Source organism: Pan troglodytes, chromosome 14 (genome assembly GCF_028858775.2).
Source record: "Pan troglodytes isolate AG18354 chromosome 14, NHGRI_mPanTro3-v2.0_pri, whole genome shotgun sequence".
NCBI lineage: Eukaryota > Metazoa > Chordata > Mammalia > Primates > Hominidae > Pan > Pan troglodytes.
The window spans coordinates 116,904,438-116,918,139 of record NC_072412.2 but is presented as its reverse complement, the minus strand read 5'-3'; the positions used below and the strand labels follow the sequence as shown (position 1 = coordinate 116,918,139).

The following is a 13,702-nucleotide window of genomic DNA, read 5'->3' as shown; positions in this document are numbered from 1 at the left end:
TGACATAAGAAAAATAATCAGTTTAATAATTACAACAGTGTAGCATCAACATTGTAGTAGTCAACACTAGGACATTGTCTGTGACATTTAAATTAGGAGTTTCTCCACACTTGTCAACGGGCGCCCTGGGTGTCCCAGAGAAGTGAAGAAATGATTGGCATTAAGGAGTCCACACAACCAGGGCAGGCATTCAAGGTCCCAGACGCCCAGCGCATGTGGACAAGCACAGACGCCACTGAGTGTGAAGGAACGAGCTTCTGATGCTACATTCCAACATTGCTGAAAACTGAAAGTGCTTCACATCTACAGGATAAGAAATGGCTTCATCTCCTCATCCATACAAGGTGAGAGCAAAGGAGTAACCCTCGGGCAAATCGTGGCCCCTTTAAACGTTTATATCAAGTTCCCACCCCCTTGGGAGGTCACACGGTGAAACAGACACAGTTATATACAACAGGGCAGGTTTTTAAAAAGAGTTGCTCTCAGACGCATTTTTCCTGCTCCCTAAAAAGCCGAGGAAGATACTGGATCCACAGAAAGAAAAGGCAATGCAGTAACATGAGGCCCTCATGGCCGCACCGTCCAGGGGAAGGGCTGTTAAAAACACAAGTATTCTTGTGAAATACTTCGATCTGAGCATTAAGGCAGGTCTGCAGGAGATCCGTCCTGGGGACTCGGACAGCAATGCTACCGGCTCCGAGAGGACAGTTAATGTCGCCTCCCGGCAGAGGGGCGGAGAGATCAGACAAGAGTTGTTCCTGAGTTAAAACCTGCTACAACAGCAAACTCCAATAAACTCAAGATGAATGGTTTCCCACTGCAATGTCTTACGCATCACCAAAAAATAACTTGTAAAACTCAAGCTTACCAAAAAAGAAAGTGTTGATCTTTGCTTGTGCCCGCATGAGTGAATGATCTGCTAAGTTGAGGAAGCTGGCAATTCTAGTGAAAAGTCCAGGTGAGGCCAGGTTCTGCAGCATGGGGCAGGTCCACGCTGAGCCCAGGCAGACAACGTGACCAGTCATGGAAGGAAGCCAAAGGGGCTTGCTGGGCACCAGAGACTGCAATTAGCAAGGGCAAGGAAGAACCGTAAACAGCAACAGAACACTCTCCCAAGGTGCTCAGCTCAAAGGCATCAGTACACAAAGGATTCAGTTGCAGTTAAAGGGCAATTTGGCCAATAGAAAATCAAAGAGTCAAATCTGATGCGAAATGAGTTGTTCTGAGACCAGTAATCCACGGTGCTGCAATTTGGGTTTTTAAAGATAGAACACTTGTTCTATGGAAAAGTGTATCTCACTTTAAAACCAACCTTTTCACAGGAAGGGAAACCAAAAGCAAAGTCCCTGTGGTCACCCTTATTTATTGCTGAAGCAGAACGAAAACCTGCCCCACGGGCCGGGCTTCCTGCCCAGGACCGCACAGCCTTTCCAGAGCCAGCCTGGGCCCAGCGAGCCGCGGTGAGGACAGGCTTCCTTTGTCTCCTCTGCACTGGAACACAGTGGGGGAAACGTTCCCTGCTTATGCCTACGTTACTTAGTGGAACCTAAGGTGTATATTGCTTTATTCTTGCTGAAGGAGGGGATTTTACTTTCGGTGAGCACTGAAGCCTGCTGGCTACGGCCAATGATGGAGGAGGCCTCGGGATGAGGCTGGCCTGACGACAAAACTCCACCCATCAGTATCAGCCTGCAGCATGGCCTCCATCTGTTTTCATCAGCTGCAGTGACTTATAATAAATAATACATTCTATTTACAGGTTCTAGTAAGATCTCTCTTTAAGGGAAGACAAAACAGTGTATTTTGTTGTTACTGAACTAGCCTATACAGAACCGTCTGTGTCCTCCCAAAACGCAGCAAACTCATCTGAGAATCACAGTACTCAGACAGCGGACAAGAGCAAACACCTCTAGGTGGATGCGGCGGTGCCGTATGGGCCTTCCTCGAGGTCAAGACTGAGTCTGTCAGCCAGCAAGCTGCCCTCAGAACCCCGCAGGTCTGGGACTGTAATGCTGCTTTAAGAGAAGACTTCTGAATGGGACTGAAGTGTATCTCTGCAGGTATAAATAAGGTTATTTAGAAATACCGACATGGGGGGTGCTGCCACAGCACGGTGGAGGCCCTGGTGCTGCGGAATGAACCAGGCATCCACCAGGCTTCTGCTTCCGGTGGGTGCGGGCATGGGACTTCTTATTCACGTAGCTGGAAAGGACATTCTAGCATGGGGATTAGCCCGGACAGAACCACCACAGGTACGCATTCAAAATGGGATATTTACAAGAAACATGTATATATAATATTTATATATTCAATTCAAAGTCTGGAAAAACAAGACTTTTAGTCACTGAACTTATTGCAGAATGAGGTAACTGAGATGTTCACAGAGTGGATTGATGTAGCTCAGGTCCTCAGAGTCAATCCCTCCTGTCTGGATTCATCAGTCATGGTTTGATCGTCTCCATTCGCAGAATAAGCTCCAGCTTTTCTATATACAGAGAGCAAGGTGGCGCCCCACCCAGCCCTGCCCTGTGGTCCTGAGTGCACCCCGACTTGGGTCAGGGGTGCCCAGCTTCACCTCAGAACTGGTCTTCAACAGAAAGAACTGAGGACGTCCCTTATAGATTGGTCTCATCCCAGGCAGGATCATTCATGTTCTTCAGGACTTTCCTCACCAGCTTCTCCAGGTCTTTGCGGGCTCTCTGTTCTTCCTCTAGAGATTTCTTCATCTTTTTGTTGTCCTGTAAATTAAGCAGACCACAGGGTGTTCACTATCTTTGGCATCGCGTAGGGCTTCCTTTCCCCAAATGTGTATCCTTGAGGAGCTAAGGCCTCGATTCATGAAATCCCACGTGAGCTGCCTATGGGCTCTGAGGTCGTGGGGATCCACGAAGGTCAAACACCTGGACAGGGTGGCAGCGGTGCTCCTGACTGTGCTGCTGCTCCCGGGATGGAAATGGTCCTAATGGCTCTTATTAAGTCCATGAATGAATCTCTACAGAACATACCGTAAGAAAATAGCTGGAAACTGCGGACGAGACAGCTCCTATCCAGCCTTTTTGTGCATTTATAACCACCTTCCAGAGTTACAGAAAGGACTGGAAGTAACAGCCACTGACGGGTGCAGGAGCAAGTGGGCGAGCACCTGCTCTGTGCAGCTGAACCCAGGCATGTCTCGGACGTAGGAGGCACGCACAAACAGATGCCTGCTGCCGGTAGGGGCAAAGCGTGAACATGGAAGCCTGCCAGCCAGGCAAAGGTGTACCTGGAAGACCTGCGGACACTGCTTAGAATGACAGCACATGTCCAGTTCCACACAGCAACCTGCTCTCGGCTCTCTATCCCAGACCACAACTCTTCTCAGGCTGTTCCTCGGCCAAAAGAACACCCCAACCTTCCCTCGCCTAGCTGGGCAGAGGACCACAGCTGCTCATACTCACATTCCGGGCAATGCCCAGAACACCCTTGGTTAGTCGCCACTTCTGGCTCGCTAACCTGGCTTCGGGAGCCAAGGACCATGCAGTGGCAGAGGCTAATCTCAGGGGCGCCTCGCAGGATTTGTCACCAGACAGAACTTTCGATATTTTAAATTATTCTTCCAACAGAATTTGCGATGGTTTATGACATCAAAATCAGTATTGTTAAGAAAAAAAAAAAGAGTTTAAACAAGTCACTTTAGAGACAACCAATTATTTTATCTGCTGGACTTCTCAAAGACATGACCTCCTTTTAGTTTTTTGCTTATGGACAATCAGCTTTTTATTTTTATTTGAGACGGAGTCTTGCTCTGTGGCTCAGACTGGAGTGCAGTGGCACAATCTCGGCTCACAGCAACCTCCGCCTCCTAGGTTCAAGCAATTCTCCTGCCTCAGCCTCCCAAGTAGCTGGGTTACAGGCACCTGCCGCTATGCCCAGCTAATTTTCGTATTTTCAGTAGAGATGGGTTTTTGCCATGTTGGTGAGGTTGGTCTTGAACTCCTGACCTCAGGTGATCTGTCCACCTCGGCCTTCTAAAGTGCTGGGATTATAGGTGTGAGCCACCGTACCCAGCCAGCTTATTTTTAATATAATTTTCTTCTTTTCTCCCATTTGAAAAGAAAAAAAAGATTTAAAGATGGATTATGACGTACCTGTCTTAATTCTTGAACTTCATCCTTTAATGCATATACGGTATCCACAAGACTCCTGAAACAGGAAACAGAACACACACACATGAACAAGGTGAGGCATGGAGAGGACACACGAAAACTTACCAGGAGACACTACGATGCTGAGAGGAGGACACGCAGCTGCTCTGCCTTACCCATGTACTGTCTACATTCACAACTAAAAACTGCCAACCTCTGTGCATGGCAGGTTCAAGCCTAGTCAAGGGCAACTTCAGTCTATGAAGACATTTTAAAAGTGAAGCTCTGGCCAGGCACAGTGGCTCACACCTGTAATCCCAGCATTTTGGGAGGCCGAGGCGGGCAGATCACCTGAGGTCAGGAGTTTGAGACCAGCCTGGCCAACAGGGTGAAACCTCGTTTCTACTAAAAATACAAAAATTAGCCGGGCGTGGTGGCACAGGCCTGTAATCCCAGCTACTCGGGAGGCTGAGGCAGGAGAACCGCTTGAACCCGGAAGGTGGAGGTTGCAGTGAGCTGAGATCGCACCATTGCACTCCAGCCTGGGTGACAAGAGTGACACTCCGTCTCAAAAAAAAAAAAAAGTGAAGCTTCTGAAGCCATACCCCCGCCCTCAGGGAGTTGTCTGGACTCTACTACCCCACCGCAGAGGTCAAACACCTGCTTTAGAATACCGGAAGACATCTTACTTTTCTTCTATCACTGTCTGACCATTACTTTTAGTTTCTTCCACTATAATTTTCTCTTCTTCTGGAAGCAAAACTTGTGGAGCAGATTCTTTGCGTGAACCTAGGATCATGAAAAAATAATAAATAAACCTCAGGCGAATACCGTGGCAGAATGAAGAAAAACAACTTGACTATACCATGTCACTTAAATATTAAGTTCTAGCAATTATGCATTTAAAAACGTTCATCCAGGCAAGCTAAAGGAGGGCATCTTTTACCAGTTCTCTTCACCTCTGTCTACCGAGTCCAGGCCTCCTCATGACCAAAGCCAGAGAGGGAAGGAAACTGTAGCACTTTTCAAATCGGAATTACGGATTGTTGAAACCCCAGCATTTTCAACAGGGAGGAAGTTAAAGGTTGTGACCGTACTGCTCTGGATATTCATCCCATTTTGAGCCATTATTCCGAGAGTTTCAGCAAAGACATATGAGACCAATCAGAACATATACAGTGAGTGTTTATACATCAAAGATCTGGCAATAAAAACATTTTACTCTACAGCAACATTTAATAATCAAGATATTACAGCATCATAGCACATGGTTTAGAAAAAATAACATTATTTGGTCCTTTATGAAAACTTTATATTTCCTAAAATATAAACATTTTTCTAAATGAAAGCAAACTGCTCACAATGTCAGAACATTTCTGTCATTTAACCAACACCTACGCAAGAGCTTATATGGGAAAGGCCCTCAATAAATGTTGCAAAATATGTACTTTAAAAATTAGGAAATCAAAATACTCATTTTAAAAGGTGAGGAAGAGAATCAAATTGTATTTAATGATGCAAGGGAAAAAATCTTTTCTTAAAGAAAATATTTTCTTGAAGATTATATGGTACAACGTGCACCATTTATATTTTTGAAAAATTATACCAGATGCAAATCAGAAGGCTATAATCTATCACAGAACACAAGCACCTGCAAGCGGTACCATGATAAACATTTCTCCATGAAGAAGGGACACTCATGTTGGAGACATGCTAACTGTGGAAACTACAGTGCCTCCGCTTGCTGGGTCTTTCTTCTGGCTCGCCTTTTGCTTGTTCCTAAAAGTTTGTCAGATCATAAGAAAGGCACTTGCTGTGCAGCCTCACTGTCACAGGAAAGCTCAGTACAATACGAATGTTTTATAAAGACGGGATTTTAAAGAATGGCTTTGGCCGGGCGCGGTGGCTCACGCCTGTAATCCCAGCACTTTGGGAGGCGGAGGCGGGTGGATCACGAGGTCAGGAGATCGAGACCAACCTGGTTAACATGGTGAAACCCCGTCTCTACTAAAAATACAAAAAATTAGCGAGGCGTGGTGGCAGGCGCCTATAGTCCCAGCTACTCGGGAGGCTGAGGCAGGAGAATGGTGTGAAGCCTGGTGGTGGAGCTTGCAGTGAGCCGAGATTGCACCACTGCACTCCAGCCTGGGCGACAGAGCGAGACTCCGTCTCAAAAAAAAAAAAAAAAATGAATGGCTTCACCAGCATTTTACTGCACGCTTAGGCTCCCCTGAGCAGAACAAGGTTAAGGATGACGCCAAAGCTTAAGATGTCTCATAAGACGTTCCTGACACGTGAGGGCACCGCTGTTATTTCCACAGCAGCGTGCAACAGGAACCAGGCCTGGAGCTCACTGGCCAGGTGCTGCCCCTTGTGCGTCTGCAAAACCTGCTCCACTCCTCAGAATGGAACCCCTGGGAAACTGGAAATTCAGGGACTGAACAAAATCAAGACACTGCTCCTTCATCCTCGCGGGCATAAGAAGATAAGATGACGTCCTGGGAAAGCAACCAAGTGCTGCTCTGTCACCTGGCACAAGCTTCAGGAGACACTCGCCACACCGATAATGGAAAATGAGGGTAACTGCAGGATCTTAGGATCAAATGTAGCACTTAAAATTCAGTCACAAGCCATGGCTGGCACACCTGCGGCTGTGTTAAAATGGGCCAAATGCCCCTTCAAAGGCAACCCTCCCTCCCCCTCATGCTGTTGTGTCTCCACTGTGCTACAAGCTGGCAGCAGCAGACCTGACACTGTCAGGGAGCGAAGGAGAGGGCCCAGCTCCTCACATGCATCCCCTGGGCCACAGTCCACCCACCCGCACACACGGTGACCTATGTCTCGGGAATAACTTTTCGGACAGAAGATTCAGACGGGACTGCAAGATATGATTTCAGAAAAACGTTTTTTAAAACATTAGGCTGGTAGTATCAGCCCTAGGAATCTCTACAGGTCCAGTAGACAAGGACAGAGACAGCCCTTTGGGCTGCAAGGACTCCTGACACTCCAGGTGCCTGTGCTCCAAGAGGCCACAGGAGAGGACCCTGAGGGTGGTGGGCCCTGGGCTGCCTTCTGGTGGGCCCTTCCTGGCTAACGGGTAATGCTGCTGAGACACGTGGGCCACACAGGAAGATACTGCTTAGGAAGGAAACTGATGTGGGAGGGATATTACAGCAGAGCGTGGGGTGCCAGCCAGGTGGAGAAGCTGCCAGTGTTTCTCATACAAATACAAAGGGTACCCATGTTTCTACCAGAAAATGTTAATTCATGTGCTATTTGCCCAAAAGATACAGAAATTTCATAGAAAATAAAAAATGAAACAAAGAAAATCCAAAATATTCATAAAGATTCAGATATTTATACCACATGTGAAGAAATCAAATGGCTTCACTTACTCTTCCCTGCAAAGAGAAGTCCACTGATAACATCGCACATTTTAGTCAACTAATTTTCCCACCAATTATCCAGTTGTCCTGCTTTGAGCCCAGACAGTTGATGACTGTTTCAGAGTCAAATTCACAAAAGCATCACTTGTGTATCTCACATTGTTTGCTACACATTTCTTCAAATGGATTCGCTAATGAGACACACTGGAAAAAGTTATGTAACTGCGGATCAGGCAAAGTAAATTCTGTATTTCAATTATTTTTGTCTCTTCTAGCTTCCTAGACAACCTGTTTATATCATCTGTTTCCAACATTAACATTTTCGAATGACATAAAATAGGATCACAAAGAATGTCAACTATGTAAAGAAATGGGTCAGACACGGGGTCGACTTCCGTACAGGAGTTGTGAGGCCATGAGCCACGTGTCCACTGCCTCCAGCCAGAGCCGGGACGCCCCTCATGGTGAGTCTTTTCAGTTAACCTGGGCACAGCACTTAAGCACTGAATCTCAATTTCATGACTTACAAAGCACGGCAAAACTAATTCTCTGGAGCTGTTCTGAGGATTTAAATATTACATTTTGTAAATATCTTTTAACAGATGGAGTCACAAAGGTAAAAGTCATTCCATTATGTAGCATGATTGGAGGAACTAGGCCTCTAAGAACTGGTACAGTTACTGTATGTGCCTGGCACAGGTCTTATTTCTACAGCTACACTTAAAGCATGCGAGAAGGATTTAGGGATACACAAATGTAAGGTGGAAAATGTTGTATCACAGATAGGATGTACTGCTTGATTCCTGAAATGCACCAATGTGAAAAATGCCATTTACGGATCTGATGGCGAACTAGGAAGCTTGTAAATGAGGATTATTAACACGCCTAGAAATTATGCAATTCTAATAATCTGCCTAGTTTTCAACATACAGTTTTTCTAAAATGATTGAAAAGTTTTTACTACCTTTCAAAAAACAACAAAGAAATGTTCTCTAGCCAGGTTTACGTAAGTTGACTACTTCTTTAAAGAACAATGTTTTAGAAAGCAGATTTAACAAGTTATCTCAGAAATTATTAAGTGTTTTTAGAGACATCATAGCACATTATTCCCTGAGTTACCTAGAATGGAAAAACAATTTAATAGCAGAATGATCAGATAATGTTCTCTCGCTTTATTTAAAATCCATAACAGAGGCTCAGACAGAGATGAACACATTCATGATGGTTCTAGCACAGTCAAGATCTGTGTTTCCCAAACTGTTTTGTTTCTGGGAGATGAGAGGGGTTCCACAACACATCGTTTCGGGAAATCTTGTGGGCTACGCTTCTCGGAGAATCACAGCGCACCCTTAGCACAGTACAGGCTTTGATGAAGTCTGCCATAAAAATACTCACTTAACTTTCATTCCGCATTTCTGAAATGCATTTCAGTGCTGAACTTTTTTTCTTTTAAATATCATTATTAACATCTTGTGGTTTTGTGGCTAACATTTTGAGAAGTGCTAGATCAGCTTATAATCTATTTCTATAACCACATACACAAAACAGCTGGTTGGTTCTTATTTCCGTATGGAGGTGGGAGTAAGAAAAACATGAATATAATGAAATAATTTATACTTAACACCAATCCAGCACTTCTCAAACTCGAGGACTCCAAGAATGTGCCTGTAGATGCTCGGTGTCTGCCCGCCCAGTGCTGAAAAATCCTGCAGCAAGCATTCCACTCTCAGGGGCTGTGTGCCACACAACTGGAGACCCCAGGGGGCACCAGGACCCCACAGCAACACTCAGAGGTGTGAGCCACAGAAGGCTGGTACACATGTGTGTTAACATGAGCACAAAACTTAACATTTTAGGGATGTCTGAGAACCCTGCCCCTCCCCCACCCCAAATAGTCACACATCTCTAGAGAACTGTGGAACTTCGTTTAAGAAACACAGATCTAACCCAGCATTTCCATTTCATAGACGAGATGACTGGCCACAGCAGCAACACAGTGCTGATCAACCCCTGGGGCCCCGAGTGCCGGCTCACGACCACCACGCTTGGCTGTTAGACACCACTCTGGGGCCTTATCTGACGACACACAACTAACTGCTCCAGGAGCAACGCAGCGCAACTGTCCAGCCCAGGCACCAGTGTGGTGTGCATGCATGCTTGTGTAAGCCTGCCTGTACCAAAAGCCTAAAAACAGGGTAAGTTCATCAGAAGAGAACACCTGTCTATCTGGCCAGTGATCCAGGACATGTGCAGGATAATTCACCTTCTTAAATTCATTATCTTTTCTAAAATCTGCATCTCTAATCAACTGAAAATCAAATAACATTCACAGTGGAGCAAAATACAACTACACTTAAAAACGATGTAGTAATCTCTCTCCAAAAGTCATCTAGGCCATTTTGTTGTTTATGGCTCTAAGGATCTAATTTACTTTTCTTAGGAAAACTCCCAACTTGTGCTGAGAGAGTTTTCTACATTTACTGTCTGCACCTTGTCCTATCACTATACCTGCCACCAGGTACTTCGTTTCCTTTCCCTTTATTTTGCTTCATTACTCTCTTAGCTGGACAAGCACTTTATAAAACAAAAATTAAAAACTGGCCTTAGTCTAAATAAAAACATTTTAAAGTTGTGCTTTTTCCCATTTATGCGCACACACAAAAAATAATGCTTCTTTCTGAAGACAAACCCGCCAGTGACTGAAAGCTTTTTAAGAAATGGGAAAGAGATGAAATAAGAAATGTACAAGGAGTGACTTCGTCTTGTCCAGAACACGGCTAATCTAAGCGAGTGCAAGCTTTTCTATCAGGGCAGACAGAAGGGTTCTATCTATCACCTGCCTGCCTTTGGAAGATGTTCCGTTCAGGTAGAAGAGCCAAATTATATTACACTGCAAACTATGCTATTCCCCTCCCCCATGTAACAAATATTAAAAGCCACGGGCTAGCAAATGCAAAATTTATTTCAACTGTACATAACAGGTTTTTTAAAATATAAAACAAACACTTCATTGCCATATGCAACCACAAACAATAATATGCATACTGTACAATACAATGCAACATTCAGATATACATCCAATTGAGTTTTTCAAATGGTAGTCACCTACTAAAAATGGCTTTTCCCATTCACAGATAAAGAGCACAATTATAGAGATTTTTTTCAAGATCTTATACCACTATATACACATTACTGTGTTTTGGCAATTTTATGCAAAACACAATTAATATAGCTTATTATATACTTGTGGCAAGTGTTATTTCAAAGGGAACACCATTTAGGCCATTTGCAAAGGCCTGGTGATGGCTTAAACCTACCTTCTAGTTCAGACTCTTCATCCTTTCATTAGAATACTAACTGTACAAATAAATATTACAGAATTGTATGAACAGAAGATACTATTATCAGCATGACTGAAGTCCCACAAAAGTAGAAACAATGGCCCTCTGGATGCCACATCGCCACTGCCACAGGAGAACTGTCTTTTCAGGCTTGTGGCACTAATACTTCTTAACCAGATCACAAAAGCTAATGGTGTTAGACATTCAAAACAAATGCAAAGAAAAGGTCGGGTTATTCTTCTGCAGTGATCTTAGCATCAAGAAAAAGCATCATCAAAATGCCTTTAGCTGGTACAAAATGGAATGATGGTAAACCGTCAAAACTTTGGTGTATAGAATATCAATGAAAATGTCCCAGTAAGATAACCAAATGATACTTGGTATTAAAGGAAAATCCAAGTGCAGCAACTGTGTTTGAGTGTTATGGTCTACACAGCCCATGACACAGGCAACCCACGCCTACGAGAAGGCAAAGGCAGCTTAGCCAGTGCGCTAATGAGTAGTCTCGAGGCAAACAAAAAAGTGCTCCCTGACGCAGAGGACTACCGTATGTAATACAAAACCAAAATCGCTTCTAAATCCACTTATAGTAAGTATAGAAACTTTGTAGTTATCTTATTTCTCCAAAAATCCCGCTTACTATCTGGCTGAACATACATAAACCCCATCTCTGCCGGAGATTAACACTGGGCTCTGACTGCTCCTCAATGTTCTTATTTTTACTAATTGGTATGAAAATACAAAATCTTCCAATGGTGTGAGCAGTTCAGTAGCTACTTGGGAACAAATATTTGGAATTAACAGCTGCCCTGATGTCTCCTATGCCATTAGCTTGTTCCATGCTGAATGAAGCCACCCAACTTTCTAAACAACGTGCTACTGCCAGGAGCTCCCTGGCAGCTCTGGGCTTGTGAGCAGCAGGACCCAGCTCCCAGGACAAGACTGATACTGCATCAGAGTTCACTCTGCACAAACAAGATCAGAACACTGAATACGTGGGTTTGGCGAAGGAGTGGGCGGTGGGGAAGAAAGAAATCACGGCCACCTGGAATTACAGCCACCCTGAAGAAGGAAAAAATGTTATTCTCAATTTACTATGGCATCTTGTTTTCTGAAGCTGGTTTCAATGAATACTTAAAACACAACCGTAAGGTTCCATTTTAACACCAAATAGAGCGTGCATGGGACAGAACACAATTTGGCCCCTCAAGCAATGACTAGGTGTGGATTTGATGCTACAACTGAATGCAACAAGTCACATTCAGTGCTTTTTGAAGCAGAAATTGGTCTGAGTGAGGCCAGTGAAAACTCCTTACAACAAACCCCAGGAAAATGGGGGAGATTTTTTTTTTTTTAAATAAGTGAGCTACATGGCAACCTAGTAATTCTTCAATGAACTTCAATATCCCATTACAATGAGGCATTGCGGTTTTATACTATGGGGTTGCTGTAAATGGAGTTTCACTGCAGCTGGTTGCTGAAAATAATGATGTGTCCATGGCTCTTCCAGACAACATAAGTATGGATGTCAGGGGTGGGGAGCTGGGGGAACTGAAGCCACAGCACTTGACTTTTTAAGTATTCCAAATGCCTCTACTACAGTCCAGTAGTCTACACTTGCAGAGGCTGAATGCTTCAGCTTTCGGGCTTTAAACTGTTAGTGTAGAGATTTTACTGTAGAGTGGTACAGGCTTGCTATGTGCCTTATAACAGAAATCACTGCAATTCAGGGAAGTTTGGGGTGAAGATGCGAGTGAACATCTGAGCCATGACAGTAAGCTCTGCCTTTGGAAAGGAGAGCTCCCACTTCACGGCCACAACGCAGCACACGGAAGAGCACAGAGCCGTGAGGTGGAGACAAGCTCTGAACACACGTGACGCCCGCCCGTCTGTGCACCTGCCAAGGCCCAGAGCCCACATGCTGTTCTGCATGATTACCAGAACACAGCCGTTGGAACTGGGCTCACAGCACCTTTGCTGCATATATTCTTCTCATCTCTCCACAACTACTTGATCAGTGTTCATAGCACTTAAAAAATTTAGGTCCCTACAGATAAGGCCAGAGTCTCCTCCATGGTTCTGGCACTTAGATCACAAACCTGTGTGATTTCAGTATAAAATAGAAAAGTGTTCATACAGCTGTACCCAGAAAGAAATCAAACAGTTGCTACACTGAGAACAAAAAAACCATTTGGAGCTATAAAACAACAACTACCCCTTACGAAGAGCACCCTCGGATGTAGGCTCACGTGAACACACCACCCCCCTCCAACAGTCAGTCATTCGAATGTATACTCGCATCGGCAGTTAAGCCTCCACAAAGTACAATGGGAAATATCAGGAACACTCTCAAAAGTTGTTAAAATATCACATAAAAGAGACAAGGAACAGCAAGAAAACATCTAAGAAAAGCAGGCTGCGATACAACAAGCATTTGTTAAGAAAAGCTCAGAAGTGCATTAGTTCTGGTGAGAGATATATGAGCAACAGCTCTTACGAGATGTAGAACCCATTCTGTAACTATGGGCTGTCCATATACTGTCATAGTCAGAGTCTTCCGAGAGGTCTGAAGGCTCCAAACGAGAAAGGCTACTGCGACGCCCCAGGGAGTCTAGGCTTGGTTGGTCATCATCAGCCAAGACGTGATTATGCATCAGGTCAGTGCCTTGCCATGCTAAGACGGGCGGGCGGAGGGACAGGCGCGACAGGCAGGGGGTGAGGAGGAGAACGACAGGAAGAGCCACAACCAAAACATGGAACAAAAGCAAAAGGTGATGGGAAGAGAAGGGAAAGAGAAAATAGTGTTAAAAATTGGCAACAATGCATATTTTTCCTTATATATGGCTGGGTT

At 44.6% G+C, this 13,702-nt stretch overlaps 1 protein-coding gene across 50 annotated transcripts in view; it reads right to left on the bottom strand.

Annotated features, from left to right (window-relative positions):
• ARHGEF7 (Rho guanine nucleotide exchange factor 7) overlaps nt 1–13,702 on the bottom strand; it is a 191,588-nt gene continuing 177,886 nt past the window's right edge. For 30 of the 50 annotated variants that reach the window (XM_054665565.2, XM_016925546.4, XM_063792336.1 and 27 more), the window contains 4 exons: nt 13,349–13,525; nt 4,814–4,913; nt 4,128–4,182; nt 1–2,738 (listed from right to left, as the gene is read on the bottom strand). In XM_054665565.2, the coding sequence (XP_054521540.1) occupies nt 2,616–2,738; nt 4,128–4,182; nt 4,814–4,913; nt 13,349–13,525 (455 nt within the window). In that variant the 3' untranslated portion in view covers nt 1–2,615. The remainder of the gene's footprint in view (nt 2,739–4,127; nt 4,183–4,813; nt 4,914–13,348; nt 13,526–13,702) is intronic. The other 20 variants (XM_016925551.4, XM_054665567.2, XM_054665572.2 and 17 more) reach the window with 1 other exon arrangement.